Here is an 11,722-nt window from a genome sequence, read left to right as displayed (position 1 = left end):
TTAGAATGTTTTTATTTAATTGTTAATCTCAGTGTAAACACTCAAAGATACTTCCAAACCTTTATTTTCTGATTATTATGTAGAATCAGAGATAGGAGAGCTAAGGCTTCCCTGGTGGTCTCGTGGTCAAGAATTCCTCTGCCAACACAGGGACACAGGTTCGATCCCTGGTCTGGGAAGATTCCACATGCCATGGACCAACTAAGCCAGTGTTCTGCAACTACTGAAGCCCACACTCTTAGAGCGAGTGCTCCATAACAGGAGAAGCCAGGGCAATGAGAAGCCTGCACCCTGCAGTGAAGAGTAGCCCCTGCTCGCGGCCACTCGAGAAAGCCCATGTGCAGCAATAAAGACCCAGCACAGCCATGAATGAATGAATGAGTGAATGAGTCAGTTAATATTTTAAACATTTATTTCAAAAAAAAAAAAGAACCAAAACGAGCCCTTAAGATCAGGCCTGGGCCCTGCTTTCCTTCAAGAAGAATTCTGGATACATTTATAAATAAGAAACAAATGGGAAGAGGGCCAGAACTGCTCGAGGTTTCAAGCCTGAAGCAAGCTCAAGTTAGCAAAGAGCTGATGCCATTTTTTTTAAAAATAACATTATTTGGCTTTTGTTTTTTAAGACTTTTTTTCTTAATGTGGACATGTTTCAAGTCTTTATTGAATTTGTTGCAGTATTGCTTCTGTGTTATGTTCTGGCTGTTCGGTTACAAAGCATGTGGGACCTTAGCTCGCTGACCAGTGAGCGAACCTGCACCCCCTGTGTTGGAAGCTGCTGCTGCTGTTAAGCTTCAGTCGTGTCTGACTCTGTGCGACCCCATGGACTGCAGCCTACCAGGCTCCTCCGTGCATGGGATTTTCCAGGCAAGAGTACTGGAGTGGGTTGCCATTGCTTTCTCCATGTATTGGAAGACAAAGTCTTAACCCACGGACCACCAGGGAAGTCCCAAGTTTGTAGTTTTGACTATTAGATGTGACTAGATACTTCAGTGCCATGAGATTGCATGGTTAAAAGTGATAGGATGGCATACTCAGACAGAAGTCATATGTCTGTCCCAGTCTTCACCATGGGCAGAGAAAGATCAGGCCTTCTCAACAAAGTTTCAAAGGATTGTTGTTGTTTAGTCTCCAAGTTGTGTCCAACTCTTTTGCAACCCCATGGACTGTAGCTCACCAGGCTCCTCTGTCCATGGGATTTTCCAGGCAAGCATACTGGAGTGGGTTACCACTTCCTCCTCCAGAAGATCTTCCCGACCCAGGGATTGAAGGCTTGTCTCCTGCATCAGTGGGCAGAATCTTTACCACTGAGCCTCCAGGGAAGACGTCAAAGGATTAATGGGGGTGGGGGACAAAAATAAAACCAGTTCTGACACAACATCCTTTACAGAAATCCTGTTGAAACAATCTTGGCTTCTGCTGAGGCTCTGCACTGTGGGACGGTCACAGCAGAGCTTTATCCCCATGATGTTGAGATGATTAAAAGTTGCTGCTGTCAGAGAAACCACTGACATTGTGGCATCAGTGCACCAGATTTGTGGAAATTTCACTGTCGATTCTTGATCTTTTGCTGTGAAAGTTCTCACTGGCTCCTCTCTTTCTTCCAGATCTTTAAAAATCTGTCACCCAGCATACATAAATATTAGTAATATTGCTGATTTTTAGTCATTATTGTAATCACTTCTTTCTAAATTACAAAGCCAGAGACTTCCCTGTTGGTCCAGTGATTAAGACTCTGCACTTCCACTGCAAGGGGTGCAGGTTCAATTCCTGGTCAGGGAACTAGCTCCCACATGCCTCAGGGTACGGTCAAATAAATAAATAAATTACAAATCCACCAGGAAAGGTCCTTAGGACCAACGCTAAGTTTCCAGTTTCATGGTATTCTGGGATCCAAGGCAAGAGCTAATAGTACCTAGTGTATACCCTGTCCCATATTCTGCCACCGCTTGCATACATGTGCACACAAACATGCTTCTTGACCAGCTGTCAGCTTCTGAAAGAAGTGACAAGCTTCTGAGTGGGCTCTGGGGCTCATGGACCAGAGTCAAATACATATTGATACCCAAGTACTGACCAAGTACTTGATGGTCTGGGAACCCCAGGAAGCCTTATCTAGGGCTTCCAGAGTAGGGCTCTTTCTGTCTTCTTTTAATGAGACCCTGATATATAAAACTCTCATTGTCAGTTTCAGGTGGCTGGGGTTGGTTGAAATCAGAGGTCCCTAGTGTATGCTCTCACCAATTCATGTGCTTACTCAGCGGTGCTCTCATCCGCAGATATTTAGTGAGCACTTTTTAAGTTTCAGGCACTGTCCTAAATGCTCAGGATTCAGAGATGGATCAGCCACTGTCTGTCCTCCTAGAGTTCGTACTATTGACTCTTGCCTTTGATCCCTCTCCCTTGCAGGCAGTGAGTGATGCCAACTGTCTTGTCTAGTGTCTGACCTTGTCCTAGCTAGGTAGGTATGGAGGCTGGTCAACCAGAACCAAAGACAAGATCATCCCCCTAAGGAACTGCCTGACAAGGAAACCACTGATGATACAGCCAGAAGTGAGTCTCTGCTGCAGGCACCCCCATCCTGCTGCCCTGCTGCACTTCAAAGTGAGCTGTAACTCTCTGCTACTGTCAGAATGTGATCTTTTTTATCTGTGCTATTTTGTGTGACTCACTCCAACAACAGTGTCCGAGATGGGGTCTCTAGTGGTCCCAAGTCCCATGTCTAAGCCCTGGCTGCCAGGGAGGTGAGAGAATGGAGCATATGACCTGTATGAGGAGTCTGGCTATCTCCAGCAAGACTTGCATGGTAGGAATTGCCCAACTACATCAAGAAGATTAATTTAGTCCAATAACTAATGTCCACTTCAGTTCAGTCGCTCAGTCGTGTCCAACTCTTTGCGACCCCATGAACTGCAGCACACCAGGCCTCCCTATCCATCACCAACTGCTGGAGTCTACCCAAACTCATTCCATTGAGTTGGTGATGCCATCCAACCATCTCATCCTCTGTCGTCCCCTTCTCTTCCTGCCCTCAAACTTTCCAGCATGAGGGTCTTTGCAAGTGAGTCAGCTCTTTGCATCAGGTAGCCAAAGTATTGGAGTTTCAGCTTCAACATCAGTCCTTCCAATGAACACCCAGGACTAATCTGTTGGATCTCCTTGCAGTCCAAGAGACTCTCAAGAGTCTTCTCCAACACCACAGTTCAAAAGCATCAATTATTCGGCACTCAGCTTTCTTTATAGTTCAACTCTCACATCCATACATGACCACTGGAAAAACCATAGCCTTGACTAGACGGACCTTTGTTCACAAAGTAATGTCTCTGCTTTTTTAATATGTTGTCTGGGTTGGTCATAACTTTCCTTCCAAGGAGTAAGCGTCTTTTAACTTCATGGCTGCAGTCACCACCTGCAGTGATTTTGGAGCCCAGAAAAATAAAGTCAGCCACTGTTTCCATTGTTTCCCCATCTATTTGCCATGAAGTGATGGGACCAGATGCCATGATCTTAGTTTTCTGAATGTTGAGCTTTAAGCCGAGTTTTTCACTCTCCTGTTTCACTTTCATCAAGAGGCTCTTTAGTTCTTCTTCACTTTCTGCCATAAGGGTGGTGTCATCTGCACATCTGAGGTTATTGATATTTCTCCCAGCAATCTTGATTCCAGCTTGTGCTTCCTCCAGCCCAGCATTTTTCATGATGTACTCTGCATATAACTTAAAAAAGCAGGGTGACAACATACAGCCTTTACGTACTCCTTTTCCTATTTGGAACCATGTTGTTGGAACATGTTGGAACATGTTGTTCCATGTCCAATTCTAAGTGTTGCTCCCTGATCAGCAAACAGGTTTCTCAAGGGGCAGGTCAGGTAGTCTGGAATTTCCATCTCCTTCAGAATTTTCCACAGTTTACTGTGACCCACACAAAGGCTTTGGCATAGTCATTAAAGCAGAAATAGATGTTTTTCTGATTCAATGATCCAGCAGATGTTGGCAATTTGATCTCTGGTTCCTCTGCCTTTTCTAAAACCAGCTTGAACATCTGGTGTTGTACCCGGATCGCGGAATCCCACCAAACACCACAGGAGCCACGGATCGATGCAAAAGCAGTGAGGAACTTTATTACAAGCTCGAGCAGGGACTCTCTTCATACAATGGTGAAGGAGCCCCCCCCGTGAAAGAGGCGAATCATTTTTATACTGTATAGCAGGGGAAGCGGGAAGGGAAGCTTAAGGGGATTGGTTAATTCTTCAACTAAGGGTGTCTTGTTAGCTACTGATTGTTGGGTTAGAGTAACGGGTGAGGGACTTTCCTCTCCTCCCCTGATTGGGTCGTTGAGTTTCTTTCTCTTTAAATTTTGTTTTCTCTCCTCGGGAGGGGGTTTTACTCAAAATGGCAGTGCTATCCTAAAATGGAGTCGTTTGGGTTTCACATTTCCCCCTCTTCTAGTTTCTAGGGAAGGCCCAATCATGGGTCTTCTACAGAGTCAACTATATCATCTGTGGAGACAGTCGAATATTGAGATCTGAGTAACATTAGGTGGACAGTATTAAATCTATCTTTATAAGGGGGTCTGTAGGTGGAGACATGTCGGCTATGGGAGGAGTGTGTGGAGTAGGCCCAGTATCCCGACTTTGGTTCTGGGAGGGAGGTTTTGGGGTTACCACCTGGGAGGAAGGTTTCGGGGCTATCACCTGGTTTGGTCCCAAAGCTACCTTGGGGGTCAAGTAGAGCGGTCCCATCTTTAATTTAAGTTCAAATCAGACTCCATTGTCAAACCCAGTCTTATAAAGATGTAGGCCCCAGGCTCAGCCTACATCCCACCTGGTAAACTTTTTCCCTTTATCTGTGAACTTAATCTGTAATGGAAAACATTGTCCAGGTTTAGACGATATTCCCTGAGACCTGCATTTTGGGGTATTCTGGGGTAATTCTATCTGAATGAGGTCGTTGCCAGGATTGATGGGCCAAGGGACCGTTCCGAGGTTTCGCATCCCCAAGCGGCGCAATAAAAAAAGTCAACTCCCCCACATTTTTCAATTTAGTTCCGATCCCTTCCTCCCCCTGGGCAGACATAGACAGGCACTTGTTCTAAATACTGTGGGCCCTTACCCTCACAGTTACGGGTGAATAAGCCATAGGAGCCATGAGCAAAAAAGTCGGTCAGTTGGCTGGGACCATGGAAGCCGTTATTGTCGGCCGCCAGGACGCACAAATCAAAGGTCAGTATGGGCCACCATGTCCCTTTGGGGGCTACGTTGGAACTCGAATTAAGTATTTCTCCAGTCTCAGGGTTGTAGACTATCCAGGTCATGTTAACCGGATGATGAGGATTAGCTGAGGCAATCCCCTGGAAGGCTGCCCAGAGTACAAAGTACCTTAAGAGGGAGATGCTTCTTTGGGGCGTTTCCAGAGTTTTAGCTTGAGTGGATTGTCCGGATGTTTGGAGACTCTCCATTGTGGCAGAACCTCGTGGAGGTCGGTGAAAGCATCAGCAGGCCTCACATGCGAGAAGTGGACCCATGTTGAAATACCATCTACCTTGAGGGCCGTTGGTGTGACTAGGATGACAGAGTAGGGTCCTTTCCAGCGTGGTTCGAGGGTGCCTGAGTGATGTCTCCGCACATAGACCCAATCTCCTGGCTGAAAACGATGCGGTTCAGGTGGTGGCTTGGTGAGGTATATGGCTTCTAGACGTTTCCAAATGTCCTTGTGCACCCGTTGGAGGAGTCGGAGGGAGGAAAATAGAGCATCAACAGGCAAGTCAGCTATTAAGTCAGTCTTTAAACTAGGTACAATAGGGGGAGGTCTCCCAAACATAATTTCAAAGGGGGTTAACCCAAACATGTAAGGTGAGTTCCGCACCCGGAACAAGGCAAAGGGGAGGAGCGCCACCCAGTCCCCGCCAGTCTCTAGGGTTAATTTGGTCAAGGTCTCTTTTAAAGTTCTGTTCATTCTTTCTACTTGCCCTGAACTCTGGGGTCGATAGGCACAATGTAATTTCCAATTTGTCCCCAGAACCGCCGCCAGTCCCTGACTTACCTTGGAGACAAAGGCGGGACCGTTATCGGAACCTACCTGTGCAGGGAATCCGAACCGCGGCAGGATCTCCTCTAAGAGTTTTTTTGTTACTACATGGGCTGTCTCCTTTTTTGTTGGGTAGGCCTCTACCCATCCAGAAAAAGTATCTATGAAGACTAGCAGGTATCTATATCCATATTGTCCCGGTTTTACCTCAGTAAAGTCTACTTCCCAGTAGGCTCCAGGGCGTGTTCCCCTTTCTCTGGCTCCTTTAGTTGCTCCTGAAGTCTTGGTTGGGTTTGTTAGTTGGCAAGCCTTACAGTCTGAAGCAATTTTTTCTATTTTCGCCCGGTAGTCTTTGATGACAATCTTTGCAGTTCTGACAAGATCCTGCATTTTTTTCGCCCCTAAATGGGTTGCATTATGAATTTTCCAGAGCAGTTCTGTCCCCAGTTTTTCAGGTAGGATAGGCGCTGACTTTGCATCTTTCCACCAACCATTTTTAAATTGTGTCATAGGTAAGGAGTTAATCCATTTTATATCTGCTTCACTGTATTCGGGGTTATCGGGTAGAGTCATGGTCCCTGGATCAGGGAGTCGAACTGCCAAAACCGGGGAAACAGATGCTAGAGCAGCTTCCTTGGCCGAAAGATCAGCCAGTCGATTGCCCCTTGCCACGGAGGAGTCGCCTCTTTGGTGGCCTGGGCAGTGGACTATGGCCAGTTTCTTGGGCAGCCAAAGGGCTTGTAGAAGCTCAAGAATTGTCTCTTTATTTTTTATAGTCTTTCCTTCAGCCGTCAGGAGTCCTCTCTCTCTATAGATGGCCCCGTGTATGTGCGCTGTGGCAAAGGCGTATCTGCTGTCAGTATAAACGGTCAGTTTTTTTTCTCTACCTCTTTTGAGTGCTTCAGTCAATGCTATAAGTTCGGCTTTTTGGGCCGAAGTCCCATGGGCCAAAGGGGCAGCCCATATGACTTCTGTCTCAGTGGTCACGGCCGCACCCGCATACCTTTGTCCATTTTGTACGAAGCTGCTCCCATCCGTGTACCAGGTCAGTTCAGCATCCAGAAGGGGGACGTCTTTCAGATCAGCTCGGATCCCACATACCTGAGCCAGGATGTCAGCACAGTCATGTAGTGGAGCGTCCAGGTCTGGATCCGGCAGGAGTGTGGCTGGGTTCAAAGTAGTTGGCGGCTGAAAAATGATCTTGGTAGGGTTTAGTAGTAGTCCCTGGTAATGGGTCAGTCTAGCATTACTGATCCATCGATCTGGAGGTTGTCTCAATATACCCTCTATGGCATGTGGGGTTGTTATTTGCAGTTCTTGTCCCAGGGTTAATTTGCCAGCGTCTTTTACTAACAAGGCCACAGCAGCCACCATACGCAAGCAGGGCGGCCATCCACTAGCCACTGGGTCCAGTTTTTTTGAAAGATATGCCACTGGTCTTTTCCAAGGTCCCAGTTTCTGGAGTAACACCCCTTTGGCTACCCCTCTGTTCTCATCTACATAGAGAAGGAAGGGCTTAGTGACGTCAGGTAGACCTAGGGCAGGGGCTGACAGGAGGGCTGCCTTAATGTCCTGGAAGGCTTTATCCATTTCCTCTGTCCAGGCAAATGGTATAGTCTCTTTTGTTGCCTGGTATAGTGGTTTTGCCATTTCAGCAAAACCTGGGATCCATAATCTACAGAATCCAGCGGACCCCAGAAATTCTCTAATTCCGCGTTGACTCTGGGGCTTAGGGATCTTTAACACAGTCTCTTTTCTAGCTTTGGACAGCCACCGCTGTCCTTCTTTTAATATGTATCCCAGGTAATGAACCTCTTGTCTGCCAATTTGTGCTTTCTTTGCGGACGCCCGATATCCCAGCTCACCTAAAGTATACAGCAAGTCTCTGGTTGCCTCCAGACAGGTTTGTTGGGATTCTGTGGCCAACAAAAGGTCGTCCACATACTGTAGCAAGGTAACCTGTGGGTGTTGGATACGGTAGTCACCCAGGTCCTCATGTAATGCTTCGTCGAAGATCGTGGGCGAATTCTTGAATCCTTGTGGTAGTCTCGTCCAAGTTAGCTGCCCATGAATGCCTTCCTCTGGATCTGACCATTCGAAGGCGAAAATATTCTGGCTTTTGGGTGCCAGGGGGAGGCTAAAAAAAGCATCTTTTAAGTCCAGTACCGTATACCACTGGTGATTGGGGTTCAAAGAGCTCAAAAGAGTATAGGGGTTTGGTACTGTGGGATGGATGTCCATCACCCGTTGGTTAACTTGTCTCAAATCCTGCACTGGCCTGTAGTCATTGGACCCCGGCTTTCTGACCGGGAGAAGCGGGGTATTCCAGTTGGATTGGCATGGGCGTAAGATGCCCTGAGCCAACAGCCTGCGTATGTGAGGGCGAATACCCCTTTGTGCCTCTTGTGGCATCTGATATTGCTTGACTCTGACGGCCTCTGCTCCTGGTTTTAATTCAATATAGATTGGGGGCCGATGTTTGGCTAAGCCTGGACCTCCGGTTTCTGCCCAGGCTTGTGGGTATTCATTAAGCCACTGTTGCATATCAGCCTCAGGGGATACTTCGGAAGGGCCTTGGTGTAATCTGTACTCATCTTCTATTTGCATGGTTAGAACTTGTACCGGCCTACCGGCCGGGTCTGTAACATTCACCCCCTCAGGTGAGAAATGGATCTGGGCTCCTATTTTGGTTAGCAAGTCTCGGCCAAGCAGTGGGTAGGGACAGTCTGGTATGACCATGAAAGAGTGGGATACCCGGCCCGTGCTCAGATCTAGGTTTCTTCGGGTAGTCCATGAATATTTTTTCATACCAGTGGCCCCCTGCACCCATGAAGTCTTTGAAGAGAGTTTTCCCTGTGGGTCAAGCAGGACAGAATGTTCGGCCCCAGTGTCCACTAAAAACTCAATTGGGGTCCCCTCCACTTTTAAGGTTACCCTGGGCTCGGGGAGGGGTTCCGGGCCCCGTCTCCCCTAGTCTCTCAGGTCCTCCAGAGCCAAAACGTTGGTTCCTTGTTTTAACTTTTTAGGGCAATCCTTAACCCAATGTCCTTCTTTTTTACAATATGCACACTGGTTCCGTCCTAACTTTGGTTTTCCCTGGGGGTTAGGTTTCAGCTTACCTTCTGCCAGTTGTTTCAATCTCTTCTCTCGTTCGTTCGGCTGGGCGCTGGTGGCGGCCAGGAGAATGCGAGCCATGTTTCGGGTCTGCCGGTCGGCGGCTCTAGTCTGCTTCTCTTCAGGTGTCTCTCGGTTATTATAAACTTTCTCTGCTACTGCCATCAGATCTTGAATAGATTTTTCACCTAATCTATCTATCTTCTGTAACTTCTTCCTTATATCTGGGGCTGACTGATTAATAAAATGCATCATTAAGGCTGACCTAGTATTCTCCGCCTCAGGGTCCATGGGAGTGTACTGACGGAATGCGTCCATCAGTCTCTCCAGGAACGCCGCAGGACTCTCTTCTCTCCCTTGCTGTACATTACCTACCTTAGCCAAATTAGTGGGCCTGCGAGCGGCCGCTTTGAGACCCCCCAACAGAGTCTGGCGGTAGACCCGGAGCCGCTCCTTACCTTCTGCCGTGTTATAGTCCCACTGTGGCCTAGACAAAGGGAAGGAGGAGTCAATCGTCGCAGGGTTAGCCGTGGGTTGCCCATTATCTCCTGGCACCAGTTTCCGTGCCTCTAGCTGGATCCTTTCTCTTTCTTCTGTGGTGAATAATATCTGGAGTAGCTGCTGACAATCGTCCCACGTAGGTTGATGAGTAAACAGAACAGTTTCTAACAAATTAATAAGCTCTTTAGGTCTCTCTGAAAATGGGGCGTTCTGGGTCCTCCAATTGTATAAATCACTAGTAGAAAAGGGCCAATATTGAAGGGGCTGTTCTCCAGTAGCATCAGGGGGACCCAGAGCCCTGAGAGGAAGAACAGCTGCTGAAGAGGAGTCGGCAGGCCACCTGGGGGAAGCGGCCCTACGTTGTCGGGTGTTCGTTGCAGGTCCTCCCCCAGCCGCTTCTGGAGAAGGTTGGGGAAGTGGGGGTTCAGGCTGAATAGGAGGGGGGAGAGAATATGGTGGAGGTGTGAGAAGGAGATCAAGAAGAGCCGAATCTTCCTGCAAAACAGGGGCAGAGGGGGCAGCCGGAGGCTTTTTCTTTTCTTCAGCCACTAGGATCTCCGTGGCTGCTGCTGCCTGTGGAGGTAAAAAGGGTTGGATCCAAGGGGTTGGGCTGACTATTAGATCTTCCCAAACCAGGATATATGGGACCTGGTCTGGATGTCTGCTTCGAGGTCTGAGGATGATTTCTCGAACTCTCCGGACAGTCCTTAAGTCGAAAGTCCCTTCAGGAGGCCAGCCTACGTTAAAGCTGGGCCATTCAGCACTGCAAAAGATAACCATCCGAGATTTTTTAATTTCTGCACTCAGATTATGAGCTCGAGCTCTAACTTCTGTGAAATGATCAGTTATTAAGGTAAGCGGAGAGCATCCAGATTGGGTCTGTCCCATCGTCAGTCAGTCACACAATGAACAAACAAGACGACACACCAGACAAATAACAGAGCGCGCAATTCCGAGAACAAAAGGTACAGAGTATATCAGATGTATATATATATAAATATATGACTACTGAGTGGGAGCTGGAAGAAGTCTCTTCCTGCTCTCTGCTGGGGACTCTATCGGTGCCTCCGCCTAGGTTTAAGTCCAGCTACAGAGCGGGGCCCCCTTACAGATACAGATGCAGCTGCTGCTACTGCTTACCGGCCGTTTGTCCTCCGAAGCGCGGGTCCTGGAGAGTCTGGGGGATCCCGGACGAGCCCCCAAAATGTTGTACCCGGATCACGGAATCCCACCAAACACCACAGGAGCCGCAGGTCGATGCAAAAGCAGTGAGGAACTTTATTACAAGCTCGAGCAGGGACTCTCTTCACACAATGGTGAAGGAGTCCCCCGTGAAAGAGGTGAATCATTTTTATACTGTATAGCAGGGGAAGCGGGAAGGGAAGCTTAAGGGGATTGGTTAATTCTTCAACTAAGGGTGTCTTGTTAGCTACTGATTGCTGGGTTAGAGTAAGGGGGGAGGGACTTTCCTGTCCTCCCCTGATTGGGTCGTTGAGTTTCTTTCTCTTTAAATTTCGTTTTCTCTCCTCAGGAGGGGGTTTTACTCAAAATGGCGGTGCTATCCTAAAATGGAGTCGTTTGGGTTTCACATTTCACACTGGAAGTTCTCGGTTCACATATTGCTGAAGCCTGGCTTGTCCACTATATTAATATTATATCTAAGTGAATTTGTGCTTTATCCACCATAACAGCATCTACATTCAAGTGACAAATAGAGGTCCATAAATTCACAAGATGATTTATCCAGTCCCATCTCTGGCAAAGTCAGCAAATTTTTTCAAAAAAGGGCCAGATAGTAAATTTTTAGGTGTTGCCTCTCTGTTGCAAGTATTCAACTCTGCTCTTCTAGCACAAAAGCAGCCAGGACTATGTAAATGAATGAATGTAGCTGTGTTCCAATACATTTTATCTGTAGACACATTTGAAGTTCTTTTCATTTTCATGTCATGAAATATTCTTTTGATTTTTTTAACCATTTAAAAATATTTTTAAAAAATCAGCTGATTTCTCAACAGAAAGTCTACAAGCCAGAAAAGAATGGCATGATATATTCCAAGTGATGAAAGGGAAGAAACTACAACCAA

General features: G+C 47.3%; 1 protein-coding gene across 1 annotated transcript; it reads right to left on the bottom strand.

Moving 5' to 3' along the window:
• Positions 1-5,375: 5,375 nt before the first annotated feature.
• On the bottom strand, positions 5,376-10,526 carry LOC133066835 (uncharacterized). Its single transcript, XM_061158239.1, is given in 2 exon segments — positions 5,376-6,502; positions 6,569-10,526. Coding segments are annotated over 2 exon segments (5,085 nt in total).
• Between the last annotated feature and the right edge of the window lie 1,196 nt (positions 10,527-11,722).

This window comes from Dama dama, chromosome 12, assembly GCF_033118175.1.
Source record: "Dama dama isolate Ldn47 chromosome 12, ASM3311817v1, whole genome shotgun sequence".
Classification (NCBI taxonomy): Eukaryota; Metazoa; Chordata; class Mammalia; order Artiodactyla; family Cervidae; genus Dama; species Dama dama.
This window is presented reverse-complemented; position numbering and strand designations above follow the sequence as displayed.